Consider the following 19,743-nt stretch of genomic DNA (forward strand, 5'->3'; position numbering starts at 1 on the left):
AAGGAGACACAGTCTTTGCTTATACATGGTCTAGTATTTGGGGATTTAAAAATTCCCATGTGATTGAATAAACGCCAGAGTTTTCACCCAGATGTTTGGAATCTTCAAGATAACCACACTGAATTTCCATTATTTTGATCACATCTGTGTAGCAGTTACCTACTCTATTATCTCTGCAAATCCTTTGTCTCTACAAACAAGTTACCACCACTACCACCAAAAAAATGACATAGCTCCCAGGGCATGAAATTAAAGCCTACTTATCACTAGTAAATTATTACAGAAAAACATACCCACAAGCTTTCTTTCTGAAAAGTGAATGAATGCGAACTTTAATATATTAGCATTACTTAACATGGATGGCAACAATTTGCATGATGTGTCTCATGTGCAAGAGTTGACAAAAATCATGAAAAGAATCAATATGGCAAAGGCAGATGGCTTTGCTCTGCTGGTATTTCCACTTGTATTAAGGATCCTCAGAGGACTTTAGGGGCTCAAACCATCACGGTCAGACACGCAGAAAGGAAAGTGTAAGACAACTCATGCGCACGCAGGGAGAAGGGATCAGAGTCACTGGTAAACTGGAGATGCTTTGACTAGATGATTCCAAAATCTGTGTGATAAGGAGACACTTTGCAATGAGTGACTCTTATATGAAGTCTATTTAAACTGCCTAATACTTTTCATCATAATTTTAAAGGATAAGAAGATAGCCTCTTTTCAGTTAATTTTCATTTATTTTTGATGGCTAATCCAATTTCTGTAACTGTTACTTATTTTTATGTGTATGATGTGTATTGTTCAATGGAGAGAACATAGTTATTGATCAGCAGCAGCAATGCAGATGGGTAGGTACAGGTGACCGTTATATTACATAGCCACAGGGAACAAAGCCTAGATTCAGCTGGGGTTTACTAATAAGATATTTAGATCAATATATTGGATTGCTCCCTCTTGAAAGGCTTTTGTGGCCTTGCAAAGGCAGTGTGCTTCTGGAAACCTACTAGGAATTTATCCTAAAAAAATACTTAAAAGTATGGATAAAGATTTATGCTCCAAGATGTTCATTACAGCATTACTTATAAGAACAACAAATTAGAACTAGTTTATTAGCAAATGCTTCATGCTTATGCTGGAGTATTTGTTGTCATTAAATATTAGGGTTAAATGTGAAGTGGGGAAGGGGTACAATGGATGATGGAGGAGGACTTTCAGAGTCTTGGTGGTGGGTGAGTGTTGTAACACTTGAAGGAGGTAATCCTATACCTCTAAATCATAATAAATGTTGTCACTTCAAATAGATAATAAAATTATTTATAATCTATATAAAATTAGCGTTAATGATGTGTCTATTACATGAAGTAAAATTAATAAAATAATTCTATAAAACTGTATCTAGAGATATACCTATCACACTTATGTCATGATCAATTATGTTTAAAATGTACACAGAAAGTGATTATCTCTGAAGAGTAGGACTACAGGTGATTTTAAAATACCTTCCAGTAATTTTTAATCTTCAATAAACACAAATGGAAACTTGAAATGCCAAATAACAGTCTTTTTTGGGGGAGCAATACAATATAGTCAATAGAAAGTGAATTTTAGAACCAGAAAATACTGGATTTAATCTGTTTCATCTTTTACTAGAAATGAGATTTTGGCAAGGCAGTTAATCTCTCTGAGTCTTTCTACATAAAGAGCCCAGCAAAACAAATATTATTTCCTCCAATACTGTTAGCCCTTCAACTAAGGCTTCACCTCTCTGTGAATGTCTAACAAACTACTCTCTTCACAAAGGAGATCCAGGAAGTGATCTCTGAAGATAGGCTGAGTCAATAAGATGGGAAATCCCCAGCACCCCATTGTGTTTTATATGAAAAGAATTGAAGGAAAAAAAAAATACTACCATCATCCAACCAGGGGTCTACTGATTTCAAAATGTGACTATGCATTTTAAAAAATAATATTCAACTCTCTCACAGGTTAATGTTATGATCATATTCATAAATAATTTGAAGGTATAAACTGGCAGAATCTTGGGAACACAACTTGGTAATTATAGGGAACAGTCAAACTCTATGTATTAATAGCCCCAATTCTCGAAATCTATCCTAATGAAATCATTAATGTTGGGGGACAAAAATATACAATCAATGACATGCTGTGTAAACCATATATGGAAGATATTACATAGGTTGTGACAAGGACTAATGTGTTCTAATAGGGCAAAAATTGTTTAAATTCATATCCTTATGTCCTTTTTATACAAAATAAGAAAAGGTACACTTAGGAAAATAGTAATTAAGAAAATAGCATACAAAATATTATTATCATTTATATGATCACAATCATTGTACAGATGTTTTATATATAGCAAAATAGAATAAACATTCACAAGGAAAAAAGTTGGGGAAAATCAGACCAAAATATTATAGTTATTACAGGAGAACATAATGTTCTTTTTAGAAAGCGTCTTTATTTTTCAAGTTTCCTATCCTGTCACATAATATCTTTACAAAGAAAATCTTAAAAGTCATATGCCACTTTTGTAATCTGAAAAAGTTAAAAATTCAGGCAAAAACAAGACTTGCATGGGTTATAACCTCAGTGAGAGTCATGTAGTGTTTCACATGTATCCTGGTAGAGCGGAAAGCAGTGGACTCAGAGTCTAACACACTTGGTTTTGAATACTGGCTTGGCCTCGGTTTCTTCTTTCTACAAAGAGGGTTAACAATTCCAGTTTTTCAGATTTATAATAGCTACTAAAGGTAACTAAGGTAATGCATATAAAAAGATCTACTCAAGTGTTTGATTTTCAGTAATTATTTTTCTTTGCTCTACAATGTGCACATTAAAAATTGCATTGTACACAAAGTAGAAATACTCTGCAAAACGTATTCATGAAAAATCATTATTTAAGATAGTACATGTACATCCGTATTCAACAGATTCCCAAAGCAGAAATTGGGACTAAATAGTGGCTACTGAGAACTAAAATGCCACCTTACACTAAATTCTATGCTATCTGTGAAGGAAAAAGAATATTATACTTTATCTGAAAGATCACACATATTTTGCTTTCACAACCAGTTCAGGTTAGTGGACCTAGAGTCTAGATGATAAAGATTGCCCAGGACTTTATGAACTGCCTCCTTGTGAGACTCCTTGTCTCATGTGTGGCTTTTAGTCACTATAGTTAATGAGGTTAAAAAAACCTTAGATCACTAGACAAATATTTTGTAAAATAGAAAAATCATTATATTGCATGTAAAAGGGGATTTAAAGGTCAGTAACAGCTTTCATTCTCATTGACTAAGGCACCAAAAACTATCTCCCAACATACCAGTATCTACCCTCCAATACACAAGCAAATGTGCATATTTGACCTCCACTGTATGGTGGTATTCCTCACATGCTTTCCAGTACTCTGCTTGGTGAATTCATACAGACTTGTTTTATTTTTAAGAATATTAAGTATTGGGCCTCCCCTGGTGGCGCAGCGGTTGAGCGCTGGGCTGCGAAGCTGCCCGCAGTTCCCCTCAGCAGTGTATTTTGTCGGTTTGCCTGTTTTGTTCCCCACTCTGGCTCTGGTGAATTCTCTCACCCTCCTGCGCTTCTGACTGTATGCAGTGCTTGTATAAATAAATAAATAAATCTTTCAAAAAAAAAAAGAGTATTAAGTATTTCATATTGGTAAAATATTTAGGTTAGTAACAATCATTTCATATTGGTGAATATTTAGGTTATTAACAATCTTTTGTTATAATCAATGTTGTAAAGAATACCTGATGTACATTTCTGCTCACATATCAAACTACATGCAATGGTTACACTTAAATTTAATATAATATATGTGATTCATGTATATATATATTGTTTTATAGATACAAATAAACAAATTGTCCTCTGAAGAGGTTGAATCGATTGTAGCCCTCCAACAGTACAGGTGAGTGCCTGTCTTCTACACTATAGTCTATATTTTGGGGATGATACTTTCCAGTCTTTGTTAATCTGATAGGCAAAACTGTCATTCAAATTTTCATATGTATTGCTTTCATGCTACATGAATGAGATATCATTCATTGTTTTTCATTTCTCTAAGTTTATACTTTTTTTTTTAAAGATTTATTTATTATTTATACAAGCATTGGGTATAGTCAGAGGCGCGGGAGGGTGAGAGAATTCACCAGAGCCAGAGCGGGGAGCAGAGCAGGCAGAGGGACCGAAGTACACTGCTGAGGGGAGCAGCGGGCGGCAGGAGAGGTCGGTGCGCCCTGTGGGACTCTCCTCAGGTGGCTGGGGAGCAGCCGGGGATTGAACTGGCGCTGCAGAGGCTGCGGGCAGCTTCGCAACCCAGTGCTCAACCGCTGCGCCACCGGGGAGGCCCTAAGTTTATACTCTTAATTTCTATTGCAATGTTGGTCTTTATCTGAATTTTAAACATGATTTATATGTTAGCTAACTTAGCTCTCTAGCATATGTGTTGCAAATATTTTTCCCACTTTATCTTTTGTCTTTCAGTGGATTCATGTCTTTTCATAGTCTAGGTTTCCGTACTATTTAGAAACACCTTTTTCATTCCAGTGTTATTTTTTTAATTGTCCTATTTTCCGTGTGGTATTTTTAGGTTTAACATTTTTGTGTATATTTTTCCTCCATGAGAATTTGTTTTGGTGTGAGGAATTTAACTTTTTCTGGATAGTTAAAATATTCTTCACTGAATAATGTCTTTTCCTCTCTTAACATGCTACTATCATTGTATTTTACAGTATTGTAGAAATATAGGTCTCTTTCTAATTCATAAGGATATCAGAAATAAAAAAAAAATGAAAGCAACAGCACAGGTAGAGAAATTCAAATCAATGTTTAAACACATCAAAGTAAAGTAAGTTCCCCCTGGCACTAAGTGATATCAGACATTAACCTAAAATTATTAAGAATGAGGAGGGAGTTCTTTGGAATTGATTTGTAATCTGTCTGTGATGTTGGCTTAAGAATCTATGATGTTATAAAAACTCATGAAAATGTACATTTAAGAGAGAATTATGTAATGCAAATTGGAAAAAAAAATTAAGAATAATGAAAAGTCCACATACCAGAATTGAAAAAGTATTTTTCAAAAGAACACTGATTTTTTTTTATTCTTTTGTAATTATGCAGCAATTTTTCTTGGAAAAAGGAAACATGGTCCTCATGTTGTCTAAAAATTGTGCAAATATGCATGTCATTCACTGACTTCCTCTAAATTTAATTACTGATTAAAACAATATGTTATAACCATTAAAAAAGTATTGCTGAAAAGGAGATCAGCCAGCATCTGGGTGAAAACTCAGAAAACAATTTTTTTCATTGTTTGTCAATATTTCCAGTTCTGGAGAGCTCTGGAGAACAAAGAAACCTGTCTTTTATCAATATCTCCTATTTTTATACCTTTTTACTGTTTTTGCTGTATGTGTCCCCCAAATCTTTACTTTCTTTTTTTTTTTCTTAGCCTTTTTTTTTTTTTTTAAGATTTATTTATTTATTTATTTATTTATTTATACAAGCACTGGGTACAGTCAGAAGAGCCAGAGGGTGAGAGAATTCACCGGAGCCAGAGCGGGGAACAGAACAGGCAGACCAACGAAATACACTGCTGAGGAGAGCAGTGGGTGGCAGGAGAGGTCTGTTGCACCATGTGGTACCCTCGCAGGTGGCCGGGGATCAAACCAGCGCTGCAGAGGCTGCAGGCAGCTTCGCAGCCCAGCGCTCAACTGCTGCGCCACCAGGGGAGGCCGTTTACTTTCTTTCTTCCCCTGCTAACAAATTATTCTCAGCAACAGAAACTCAAATTATACTCAAGTATGAGTGACTGCAACATCTTGTTATGTTTCTCAGATAGAATTTTCATTGCAAAAATATGGATACTTTTGGACTAAATCAAGGATACTCAGAGGAGGTTATGACCAACCATATGAACTTATGTTGAAGGAGGCTGGGTGTGTAGCATGGCCCTGCTATACCTGGCTGAATGACTCTGAGTAAGTTATCTTATCCCTCAAGCCTCATCTTTCTCAATCAGGCGAATGAAAATATTTATAGGATTATGTGAGACTTTACAACAAGATAAACCGTTACCAAAAGTACCCTACACAACGCGTAAGATCTCAATAGTTTGTTGTGATTCATTTCAGACATGAGCTTGCAATCATGGCTCCCAAGGAACCGGAAATCACGCCATAGCACTTCGTAATTTCATCAGTCACAGTACGAGGTACTAGCAGAGCATGGGGAGGCCTGAGTTTATCAGAGTGCCTACCAAGTTACCACTGGAGTATAATCTTGGGAAAGTAACCTCCACTTTCTAAGGTTGATTTCCTTTTCTGAAAAATCCTGACCTCACATGAGCAAAAGGAAGGTGGAGTGAAATAATGAGGATGTTTAAAGAGGCTTGCTAACCAAAAAGCATTGAGTGTTTCTTAATTATTAGATTGGAAAATTTCGATCTTGGTCATAGATTTTTGTTATGTTCTTGGTTAAAAGCTCATATTTACTCATATTATTATATATGATATTCATCAGCAATATGAAAATAAATAATAAAGAACATGTTTCTATTTTAATAGAATTCTAGTTAAAAAAATCAAAAGTTCAAGGATAAGAAGGCATGAAGAAAAAAGGTTTATGAGTCTTTCATGCATTTTTTTTGAGTTTCTGTGTTCCTATTTCATTAAAAAAGGAAAATATACATGTTTTATTTTCCATCATCATTCAAAAGTTGTTTTTTTGCCATTATAATTCTAGGTTAATATACCAATCTTCAATCTCTTTTCTAGAAAAAGTCCATTTTTATAGTATGATCTTGGTGCCAACCTATTATATAAAAATTGGATCTTACAATATATTTAAGAAAATGAATAGTGCATTTTGAATGATTATATCACAAATAGACCTAAACATAATGAGAGATTCCTACTATTGCACTGTTATCCTCAGATGTTTGAAAAGGAGTCCCTTTCCAATCATTGAGATGATCTATGTAGAAAAACTCAATAGACTGCAAAGCGCAACCATAGTTAGGATGTTGTTATAATTAGTCTCACCAGGAAGATATCCAATAGGCACCTCAAATATAACTTAGGCAAACCAAACTTCTGATCTCCACCCCTCACCAAGAACTGCTCTTCCTAAGAAGAAACTACTGATTGATTTCTCAATCCACATCTAAAGTGCCGGTAAATGCTGTCAATTCTCTCTTCAAATATTTCTTACCATCCTCACGGTTGCAGTTACCGACTCACCCTGGATTACTGCCATATGCCCAACCTTACCTCCATGTTTCAGTTTTCTCCCTTGTACTGTCTGGTTTAATTATATTTTAGTTATTATTTGCCCACAAAGGAAGGAAATTCTGTTTCAGTCACTTTTGCATCCCTTGTGCCTACAACAGTGGCTGGCAAGTAGGAGACACTTATTGTATTCATTGATTAAAAACCAGTCTCTTAATGGTCTCTACCAATTTTAACTCTTGCCCCCTGCAATGCATTTTCAGCAATGGCTTCAGGGGGTTTCTGTTACCTGATTTTGTGGATAGCACTACGGTGCTGCTCCCCATCTCACTTCCTCATTCACAGTTAAGGTTAAAATCCTTACATTGGCCTACAAGAATCTACATCATTTGTTTTCTGAACCCCCAAACTCATCTGCGTGATGCGCCCTACATGTACTCACTCCCTCTGTGCTCACCACACTGGCCTCCTGCCTGCTTCTCAAACACAGCAGGTTGTACTAGCTATTCTTGTGTTGGAAAGTTCTTCCCTTTACAGTGTCATGGCTCACCCTCTCACTTCCCTCAAGCCTTTGATCAAACTTCCCCTTCTCAGACAGGCCTTCCCTCATCACCCTATTTATTTATGGCTACGTCCCATTTCCATTACTCCTGACCCTCTGTGCCTCATTTTTCTTCATAGCATTTATACATCACCATGTTACATCACATCTACCTACAATACTTAAAATTTTGTGCAATGACTTTCTTCCTTCTCTCAAATAAAAGCTGCATAGGTCAGGAATGTCTATTTCATTTCCTGCTGAATCCTAACATCCAAAACACTACTTGGCAAATGGTTAATGGTCAATAATTATTTATTCAACAAATGAAGGACAGGAGACATATTCCTTCACTGGGTATCTAAGTCCAGAAAGGTAGTTAATCAAAAGGAATGGAATACATTAGGTGTGAATTACTCTTACAGGTTACAGGTGATCCCTTCTAATTCTCCTAGTATGTCAATATTTCTCCAAATAAATCAACAACATAAAAGTTCTCTTTGAGAGATATCTAAATAGTTAACTCCACCCCCCACCCCTCTGTTTTGTAGGCACTGGTAAGGATTTTTCCCATTCAAATGTATTTATTTCATAGGCAATTTTCCCCCAAATCTGTCTTACCTCTGTTTTTGTGGCCACAGCTGTAAGCAAGTTGAGTATTGGTGCCAGAGGCAACTGATTAGTTTAAAAATACATATTCTGCTTTAGGCCAACATCCATTTGTATTTCATTATAAAAGGATATTAAAAATGATGCCTTGGACTTTTAACTGTCTACAGCACAGCACATCCGTCACCCCAGTTCCTCCTAACCATCTGCACGTGAGAGAGGGGAGAGCAGTTAGTGCTATTTCCACTAACAAAGTAGTTGAGGCCCAGGAAAGCTGGCAATATAGGAGATCCTTGGCATGATTTTCAACTTTTAAAATCTTATTTTATTGCAAGCTATTGCAAACCCTTAAATGGAAAAGGCTGTTCTAGGTTATACAATTAGTGTTTCTGGAAAAGGCTCCATTCCAGCCATTCTGCTGGGACTTGAACATGTGCATTCAATACCCTGTCACAGTGTTTCTTTGAGCTAAGGCTGACCTCCAATAAACTGAGAAAGATAAACAGGAGCCAACCATCCTGTGGTTTTAATTTCTAAGAAAGCACCTATTTCATGAAACTATACTTTGACTCTAAATTTTCATTCAGTGGTAATCCAATTGTAGGCCTTCTCCCTAAGGTGGTTTTAGAAGAAAAGTTCTACCTTCTCTTTCAGACTAAAAGCACACAATGAGGGCCTCCCTGGTGGTGCAAGGGGTTAATACGCAGCACTAAGGAGCAATCCGCAACCACCATAGCACGAGTTCGATCCCCGGCCAAGGAGGTGGCCCACATGGCTCAGCAGACCTCTCCTGACTCACCCTTTGCTCCCCTCAGCAGTGTATTTCAGTAGATCTGCCTGTTCTGCTCCCCACTCTGTCTCTGGTGAATCCTCTCACCCGCTACACTCTGGCCTGTACCCCAGTTCTTGTATGCATAAATATATAAATCTTTAAAAAAATAAATAAAATCACACTATGTTATTCCTACTAAATAGTTTAGAAGCTACTCCCTCCCTAAAAAAATCTTTACCTGGGTCCCTACACCTGGAAAAAAGTCTGTCTCAAGCCCTCTGCAACATCTTTCCATTCCTTAGCTCCAGAGTTGTCCATTTGAACTATTAGTTACCCGCTATCTCCCTCGATACATCCACATTTCTTTAGAGCAGCAATTAATCATTTCTGTATCCCGAGTAGCTAACGCAGTCCTTGGCACATGCCAGGTGCTCAGTCTCTGAAGGCTAAATAGATGATTGAGAGAAGGTAGTCATCAAAGATGAATGTTAAGGGAGAGGAAGCTACTTCCCTCCTGATATCTCTTCCATATAGTCTTGGCCCCTCTCCACTTGCTCACTTATACTTTCTAGATTGTAGAGTTTGGAAGCATAAACTGGACATGATCCCTCTTCCTCACCTCTTTATCTCAGGGAGACAGGTGATGGCACCCAACCATCTGCACCTCCATGTGCTCAACATGGTAGGGCAGACCCCCTGTAGGGAAGGCTGTAGTGGTCTAGCACTGCCTACAACTGGGTGGGCATGTCTGTGTCACTCTGGATTTCAGCGGCATACTTGCCTGCAGTTAGGAAGTACACTTGCCTGCAGTTATAAACTAAATTCTCTTAACAGTAGAGGTTATAGTCTGGTATTCTATCTGATTTCTTCCCTGTATTTTATTTACCTATTGCTTCAGAAATCAGGACATAGAAGAAGATTTTTTCTGATGTGATGTGGATCTTTAAATTTCTCAATATGGACCATGAGATTTTTAATTTGAGAGGCTTCTCCTATACTATATATGACAGGTCTTCCAGACTATAACAGTCATTAATTCAAGTCGAAGATAGTAAGGTGATACATTACTGTGAAACAACATATTATTTTGAATAGAGCAGACCCCAGGGTTAAAACAGGTTTAAATTTTATGATGATAAGGAATTTTCTCTGCTATTAGAACATTTTGCTTTGTTTATATTCCTAGAATCCTGCAATTCAAAAAGTATCAAATTACCTATATCAAATTATAGTCTTCTCTCTCATGATACTTTCCTTTTCCCAAATATCCTTAAATACTGTTCTAAAGAACATGCAACCATATAAATTGGATCTGCCAAGACCCCTTCTTCTTTCCTCCCAGGCTGGTGAAGGAATGTTTGAAGCTGGCATGACAGGTTATCTTTTTAAACATGGCATTTGAGTGACTCCACAGAACAGTCCAGAAGTATGAACCCAAAGACTTCTACCTGATTTAGAGGCTGAGTACCTTCTACAGGTTCTACAGACATGTCTCACCAGTACCTAGGCCCGGAGCCTTCTACTAGGTAAGGGTTTGGGAAAGTAATAAAATGTCCAATTCATTTGGTGGTAGTACTTATCATGGTTTATTTCACTCAACCCTCCCTGGTAGGTATTAACATCTAGGGTTTACAGGTGAAAGACTGTGTCTTGCAGAGAAAAACAGTTAATCATTTGAAAGATGGAGATTTCAGTGTCTATCCTTTAGACTTCAGAAGTTGCATATAGTATTCCCACTCTGCCACAATGCCTAGAAAAATCCCATGTTCATTACTAGAAAATGCACTATAGATTTTGTAAGAAAATGTGTAAAACATTGATATTGGAGGTGAGGATGTGTTCATGAATGGGTAGAATATTATCACTAGACTTTTAAAGAACTTCAACAGTATTCTGTAATAGAAGATAAACAGAAAAGTGGGACACACCAGCATGTACAGGCACAAAAGCCTGGGGCTGCCCATCCATGTGCCAATATGCCCAGTGACTGGATTTAAACAGAATTCAAGATGGTTATTTCTCTATGTTTGAAGATGTTTGTTAAAACCCAATTAGCATGACACACCTATGCGTCTCTGCTTCTTAGAAGTTTTTCCAAGCTGAGCTTCCAAGATCTACAGACCAAACCTAGCTTGCTCCCTGTGTCATTGGTTACTTAAACGTTTACTTCTCTGTTGACAAGCTTTGAACCATCTCAAATAGGTCTCTGAACCTTCAATCTTCCTTGCCATACACCATAATCCATGGACAATACCACTCACTTCTGCATGTATTATGAAAAAGGAATACATACCAGATAACCCTCACATGCAATTTGTGTCCATGAAGGACTCTAGACATTCTGGATCCAGTTCCCCAGAATTAAATCCAATGAACATGGTGTCAACACAAACTCATTTTTCCTGTTTGACCCTTTCTCTCCTACACCTAACACTGAGAGTAAGGAACCTGGGTAGCCGGGATTATTCTTGACTATATTCAACTGAATGGTTGCACAACCCCAAAGCTTAGGTCTACACAACACCCCTCTGGGTGTTTTATTCAACTTCTATTACTGCTACTCAAGTAACTTGATCTTAACACCTATTTCCTGACTTTTTCTAAGTTTTTCCTTAGTAGATTCCTTGCTTCCAGTCTCACCTCCTTTGCAGACCTCCTGAAAGTCTCTCTTTAGGGCCACTGTATCAGATTCACTTTTATTCACTTTTTTATTTACTTTTATCCCACTGTAAAGTTTTAGGGAAGGCACTCATCACACCCTCTCTGAAGATGAGCTAGTCCATCCGTCACCTGGGAACTCTGCCTCCAGCCATCGCTCTTTCTGTCATGGTTCCAGATACTATTAAAAACCAAATTTGTATATTCAAGCTGTTTCTATGCCTTCATCATCTCTAAGATAGCAGGAAATATCTGCAGCTTGTTCTCCCTCTAATTGATCAAGTCATCATTCCCATCTTCTAAAAAAATTTTGAAACCCTATATTGTCTCATCATTTCTAGAGTATTCAGAGAAAAGCCAAGATTTCGATTTCTCTTTCCATCCAGTTCTACCTTCTACATCCTCCCCTGCCAAGCTTAGCCATGCAATGCCCTGGCTTCTAGCTTTAATCTTCTGCCAGGCTCTTACTCTTGGCAGATGTTCAATGTACACACCTTGGAATTGCTACTTTGATCTAAACTTTTCTTCTCTATTTGATGTAGGAAGTATATCCTTTGTAGCTCATCAAGCGCATTTTCTTGGACTGTAAGTTACTGGAAGGCAAGGCTGTACAGAAATGTGAGGAATTTTTGCTAGTAAGAATCAAATAAGTAGATGCTGTTTGATGATCATGAGGATAGCATTCAAGGCCACTCAAGTAATATGCAAATTGTAATAGTTCATATCTTGATTTAGTCCTACCTGAACAGTTAAGCCACTTTATCCACCTAAGTACCCACTCATTGCCACATATGGTGGGGCTGATAGTAGCCCAGAGCAGAGTTCACTGTGGTCTGCTCTTGGCTCTGCAAGCTCTTGCTGCAACCATCAGTGGGGATCTGTGCCTATCAGTAGGGCTATGCAGTGAGGGATGAAGCCTACGTGAGGAGTCAAGCACACAGAGCTTTATACATGACCGTGACCGGTGCCTTGTCTCAGCTATACTTACTTGGTGAGGTGGGGGAGGCTGCGCCTCCTTCTGTTGACGTGGTCGGAGGCTTTGTGTCTGGCACCGGCAGAGGCACAGGCCTGGCCATCGGTGGTGGCGGCGGCGGTGGCAACATTGGGGTGGGAAGGAATGGGTTGTGCACTTTGCCTTGGCTACTCCCATTGGGCTGTGAGCATGGGAAGAAAACAGATATGGACAAGAAAGAGAAGAAACAGACATCAACCATTAGCGTCTCTAAAAACAAAGGATTCATTAGGTACCTTACATGTAAATCACTAAGTGACTTAGCTGCTTGAATTCTTCCATAAGATGAAGAACTGCTGGACTGCGCTCAAGGCATTGCATAAAAAGTACATCAGCAACACAGGCTTGATGCCTCCTATACTTATCTCTTGGATTCCGCTGACCTTTGCTTATTGTTCCATGACATGAGCTGCCGGTGGTCACTCTGGATTTGTCATCTGAGTAACTAATTTGTGCTGGGAATGTTTTGATTCTGCATGAATTGTTACCTTCATCATGATCATTAAATATTTATTTAATATATGCATTTTACAGACTGCAATATTATTCCATCATGTCTATTTATAGAGATATAATGAAGCTTCTAAATATGCATGAGATAAAAAATATTTTATTTTCACTCTTCAAAGTTGATATTATATAACATTTAATAAATATGTTAAGTGAACATAAAAATTTCTTTCACATATTGTATAACATCAGGCACAGAGACTTTAGAATTTAGCTGTCAAAATTCTGCTAGGGAAAAATATCACTTCTAATTTTGATTTAAATTATATAAGCATATGCCATAAGAGTCATATTTATTTGGCTGCCTGATGTTAGAACAACCAAATAATAGCTCTCTAACAAAAGAAAGTTCCTCTCTGAAGAGGGCAATAAAATCAATTTTATTTTCAAGTTTTTCCAAACAGTCCCATGAAGAGATCTGCCGTAAGCCCTATAATGTTTTGACCAAAATACAAAACTGGGCATTTGATAGATACACAGGATGAGGTCAGTACTATTTTAAAGAGTTAGAAATTAAAAAGCCAGATGCTTGATCTCAGACATCACTTCAGTTTTCTCATGGTCCCCCAAGTGTTTTTTTCTGATTCCAGGTTTTGCTGCCACTGTTCAATCACCTTGTGTTCAGTCTGCAGCCCCAGATCAAAATGCATCGGAAGGAGGCCCTGTCGTCCCAGGCTTTCATGTGTAAGCTTAATAGTTCTACAGAGGCAGGCTGACTCCCCCAGCAACATTCATTTATATGTTTAGTATTGTTCCTCAAAGATATCTCATCTGACCATCAGAATGCTGTGCATTCTCTTGCCAGCAACCTTGCCTGTGTGTTATTTCTGAGTGGGCTAAAAGTCCATAAGTGAACGCTTTAGTATAAGCCAAGCAAACGAATACACAAGCAAAAAGAAGGCACCATATTGATTTGTTGTCTAGACAGAAATGTATCTGCTAACACATCACCAGACATTAGTCAAAGCTGCCTGTTCTGTTTCAGATATGCAGAGTCAGGTATTTCCGCAAGGGAAGGAACCGGTGATGGAACAGTATGATCTGGTATTCTAAGTTAGACACTAATAATTATGGCCAATCAGTGACTTATGTGAGGTTATTAGGAGAAAAGGAAAATTAAATTTGGCTTTTTGTTGACCATTGTTTACTATTCATTATTATTATTATTGACCTTGGGATATCACTATCTACTGTAGACATTTAATTCTACATTTAAAATGAAATTTGTCTTTTTAAAAAAATCACTTTTGCATCTGGAATATCATTTCAAATTGTGGTTATATGGTTTATTTCAGAAAAAAAAAAGAAAACATTTCATTTGAAGCTATTGAATACTGTTTAGTTTTATACAAAGATAAGTGGGAAAGATAACTACTTGCAGAAATAACAAACTATAATAAACTGTACTTTCAGCATCTTGAGTTCAAGTACTGGTCAACTTGATCTAAAGTGTTAGAAGACTGTATTTTAAAAAATATCAACTTAGTTGATCTGAAACATCTGTGCCCCCCTCCTCCCCCCACCTCTCCCTACCACCCCGAATCATTATTTTAAATTATTTGGTCTTTTTATTTTGTTAACTGTGTGAGCTCGAGGGTTAGTATGCATGAGATGGAATTATCAGCTCACAGACCTTTGGAGGTTATAAAGCTCACCCTTGAGATGATTTATATCCATAAACTTTGACAGTTGCGAATTTAACACAAACATTGTTTTTAAACCCTGGCCAATCACTCTTAGAGCAAGTTAACTTTCCCACAATCTAGAATAAATATGACATTTGCCTGCAGTCAGTCAGCACAACATCAGAGCACAATGTCACATAGTCATAAGGTCTCCCCTTGTTATTTTTACATTCAGTTGATATTTCTAAAGAAATGGGGGAAAAAAAAAGTTTCCTTACATTGAGGAACCCCACCTGTCCAGCCTGCTGACCAGCATCAGGGCAGACAAGTTGGACAAACTCTTTCAGCGTCTCCTGAGGGTGATAGCGGATGGCTGGGTGCGAGAAGTAAGGCCCAGGCTGCTGGATGATGGGTGATGTTGGAAAATGAAGAGTCGACGGCGTCGCGTGTGGACTTGCTGTAGGAAAAGAAAACATGAGGCTTAGCATGAGAAAGACTTGCTTTGCAACAGCTTTGACACCTGATTCAACTTCGTTTTTTAAATTTCTTCTTCTGACCCAATTCAGCATATTGCTCCTGTGACGGGACACTGCTGAGGCTGATAGATTTTCTGCCCACAGGATCTAAGACAAACATGGAGGTTAGATTAGGGTAGTTTCAAGCTGTCTTTCTATTTTCAGTGGATGTGAGTTATAAAGGTATTAATAATCCTTGGTGAAGCTGCATATTATTCATTACCTTAAGAGCCTTTTTAATGAAGCAAGCAATAAAAAATGTATTTGGTAGATTAGACCTGATTTAACTGACATTACATATGACAAATTCTAGTTTGCACATATGGATCCCTTCTTGTGCTGAGCTCGCCACAGACAATAATTCATTGTTAAAGCTCTTATACCCCTTTCAAGGAAATTTCTAGGGACTAATTTAGGATGACTTTTTTTTTGAAGAATATAGTAAATGATCACTTAGTGAACCTGTGCGATTTGGGTACCTCACTTACAAGGAAGGTTTATGTCACTTTCTTTTTTCCATTTCAAAGTCAAACTCAGAAATGCATAAATGTTAGAGAAGGGGAACCCACAGGCTGAGTAAGCAGTGACCCTGGCTTAATTGCTGGCTCGCTGCCCATAAAAACTGATAAAAGGCTCAGACAACTCTACTCCCTTATATTTGAACCCTGCAAAATTCTATTTGTATAAGAAGGAGATTACTTTAGATTTTAAAACTTATGTGAGCTACTTAATAATTTTCCTGAGAGAATCACTGCCCTTGTGTTGTGCTGGAGGAGGAGGTCAGCACATGGGGAGGGCTGAATCCTCACACCAGGTGCATCAAGATGGCAGCTCCCACTTCTTGCTGCAGATCAGAGAAACACCTCCCAAATAAAAGCAAATCAAAGTATTTCTCTTTCCTTCCTTTTTGTAGTTTAAAATCTTTAAAATCTTTTAACTCAAGGAGTCCCTGCAAAAGGAAAAGAAAGGAATGCTCAAATCTGGGGGTAGCAACACCTCCCTAATACTGAAGGACAACCTAAGCAAGACAGGCCACACTATCTACCTCTACCCCGCTGGCAGGGTGGAGTATATCAAAAAAAGATGCATCCCCCGTGATTGCTGGTCATGGGTCCTTTGTTATCTACTGGACTATGTTTAGGACTGGGGTATTTTCTAATAATTGGAATGGTTAGTGTATTAAGGTTTAGAATGACATCTGTAGTTTTTCAATGAGTAGAAATGGAGATTTGGAGGAGAAACAGCAGTCCAGTCCTTGTCTTGCAGATGGCTTGAATGGACCCTTTCCTTTAATCTATCCGGTAAATACCCTAGTCTTCTGCTTTGAGCTTGGGATACAGCATTCAGTCAACACAGAATTTTGTCCTTAATCATACAATTGAGGGTATCTTGAACGTAACCTACTCGAGCATGAATCTCGTCACTTTCAATCTTCTTATCCTTGGTTTTCTCCTAATCTCCTCATCTGAGCAAATAATTTTTTCTTCCAATGAATAATTCAATATGCTATCCTCAGAACAATGTATAGAATTCAGTTTTTGTTGAAGGTATAATGAATAACCGAATACATGATGGTACAACAATTAATAAAATAACTATACAAATAAAAACAGACTCAAAACTGCTCTTTTTTCCCCCCACCTGGAAAAGAGCCAGGGGGTCTGTAGAAAAACTGGCAAAACTTAGGACTGCATACAATAAATGACACATCTTAGAAGCCATTATTGTTTCGAGAGTTAAAACCCTCAAGCTAAAAAGTTAAATGGTTCTGGTCGTCTCTTACTCTGCAATTTGTATACTTAGCTTTAAAGAACCAAAGGGATTTTTTTTTTAAGATTGACTGATTGATTGATTGATTGATTGATTGATTGATTTATACAAGCACTGGGTACAGTCAGAAGCGCGGGAGGGTGAGAGAATTCACCAGAGCTAGAGCGGGGAGCAGAGCAGAGCAGGCAGAAGGACCGAAGTACACTGCTGAGGGGAGCAGTGGACAGCAGGAGAGGTCTGTAGCGCCATGTGGGACCCTTGCCTGCGGCAGGGGATCGAACCGGCACTGCAGAGGCTGCGGGCAGCTTCGCAGCTGTGCCACCAGGGGAGGCCCCCAAAGGGATTTTTTTTCCATCCAATGCAGTCTGTCACTTTGCTTGTAGCAAGAAACTTTGACCCAGTACCCTGCATTTGACTGAACAGTTTCTAATTAGGGATGGAATGTGGCATTTCCCAAATGAGACCGGCAATGGACTGAGTACAACAAGATGAGACACTCAACTCCTGCAGCATGTCAAGCACAACGGTGGCAACTCCATTGTCAGGAGCTCCCTGGGGGCAGTGGACCCAGTTGATAAAAGTATCAGTGCTTCAGGTGCTTGGTGAAAAGCAATGGTGGTCAACAGAGAATGCTACCAAAGAGAAAAAAAAAATCACTAGACCAAAGATCAGGCAGATAAATGTTAAAGAAATCTGATATAGGGCCTCCCCTGGTGGCGCAGTGGTTGAGTGCTGGGCTGTGAAGCTGCCTGTAGCCTCTGCAGCGCCGGTTCGATCCTCTGCCACCGGCGAGGGTCCCGCATGGCTCGACAGACCTCTCCTGCCGCGCCCGCTGCTTCGAAGCCTCAGCAGTGTATTTCATCAGTCTGCCTGTTCTGTTCCCCGCTCTGGCTCTGGTGAATTCTCTCACCCTCCCACGCTTCTGACTGTACCCAGTGCTTGTATAAATAAATAAACAAATCTTAAAAAAAAACAAGAAATCTGATACAGAAAATAATCAGAAATCCTCCCTAATTATTAATAAACATTCTTGCCCTCTTTCTGTTGTTGTTTCTAAACATGTCCAACAACCATTAACAATTTAAATTTAGAACGAGTTTTTTCAATTATAATTTAGTAAAAACAATTTATTCACCTTTTCCTTGAAGCATGGTTTATTTTGGGACAAAACTGAGAACACAGGGTAGCATATGCAATTAATTCTACAATGACTGCTTTATAAAGATCAATTAATTCTTAATTAATACCAGGAAATCATTTAACTTGTCGACTGAACTTAGACAATTGCTGGGTCTGCAATTTAAAGGCCTGTCCTTCACATCCCCTATTTTCTTATTCCTTGGACTTTCTGGTTTAGCCATTAATTCACTGTGGAACTGGATATAAATCATTCAAGATTCTGAGCTTGAATTTCTTCAAATAGAAAACTGTTGTGTGACAGACATCACAAAGTTAAATATTGTTAAACATATTTCTTGGGATAAGCTGCTAGTTATACTCTTACTGGACAATGAGGCTCTGCAGGTTCTTTCATTGCTCTAAAGCTCTGAGTTAGGCACTAGGAATTGTCCACACTTAGTTTTTCTTCTTCCTATTGCTTGTTTTCTCTCTTTCAGCTTGAATTAGAAGTATTGAGTGTGCCTGTGTTTTTGAATAAGTAGTCTCAAATAATTTCAGAAAGCATTGTATGGGGATTACATCAATCACTCAATGAGTAAAATTCCTTAATGTACTTTGAGATTGTCATATCGGGCCCTATAGGAGAGAAACTACCATTAGGAATCTGGCATGGTGCTAATGCAATGCACAAAGAATGGTAGGAGTCCAAATTTTTGACGGAGAAAAACATTTCTTACGGATGTGTGTGTGTGAGTAGTTGACACAATAAAAAATTATAGCACATTATGTAAATGCATATTTAGATCCTTTAAAATGTGCATTATTTACTTGAGAGTCAATAAAGGCTTTTCTCAAGTGGTTACAGTTTATTACAGTGCATCCATCTGTATCCATGTTGATGTTAATACAATTTTGTGTATTAAAAGGCACTACAAAATTGGCTGCTTCTGGGGTCCAATACTCTTAGTACCCTAGGCCAGGAGCAGCAGAGTGTCAGAAACATTCGACTCTGGGTGGATCTCACTGCTGGTTTAAACTTTAACCAGAGGCCAGACTTATTTAAAACAACTGCTTGGGCTTTTCACAAATACAAATAAGATGGGAAGGAAAGAAATCTGAGCAGGATCCTTTGGCTGGAATGGCACTGCCTACACATTCTGAACAAAGTAGCCACAATGAAAGAAATAGAGAAGTAGAATTACCCAAAGGGTATGAGGCTCAGTCATTTATTACAAAATGATCATATTACTGGATTTTTTTTTTTTTAAAAGAAAGCAGGTCAGGCAGGTTGGTATGCTTGTTTGCACCCTCCCAGTTCTCATTCTTGTGAGTACTACG

The 19,743-nt window shown here is 38.2% G+C and overlaps 1 protein-coding gene across 4 annotated transcripts in view; it reads right to left on the minus strand.

Annotated features, from left to right (window-relative positions):
- The window catches only part of NFIA (nuclear factor I A), a 365,327-nt gene that overhangs the window by 42,884 nt on the left and 302,700 nt on the right, over positions 1 to 19,743 (minus strand). For 3 of the 4 annotated variants that reach the window (XM_054691349.1, XM_037498442.2, XM_037498444.2), the window contains exons 8-9: positions 15,280 to 15,458; positions 12,843 to 13,008 (exon numbers count right to left, since the gene is read on the minus strand). In XM_054691349.1, the coding sequence (XP_054547324.1) occupies positions 12,843 to 13,008; positions 15,280 to 15,458 (345 nt within the window). The remainder of the gene's footprint in view (positions 1 to 12,842; positions 13,009 to 15,279; positions 15,459 to 19,743) is intronic. The other variant, XM_037498443.2, reaches the window with a different exon arrangement.

The sequence above is a fragment of the Talpa occidentalis genome, unplaced genomic scaffold (genome assembly GCF_014898055.3).
Source record: "Talpa occidentalis isolate TD23 unplaced genomic scaffold, MPIMG_talOcc4v2.1 talOcc4.9, whole genome shotgun sequence".
Lineage (NCBI taxonomy): Eukaryota > Metazoa > Chordata > Mammalia > Eulipotyphla > Talpidae > Talpa > Talpa occidentalis.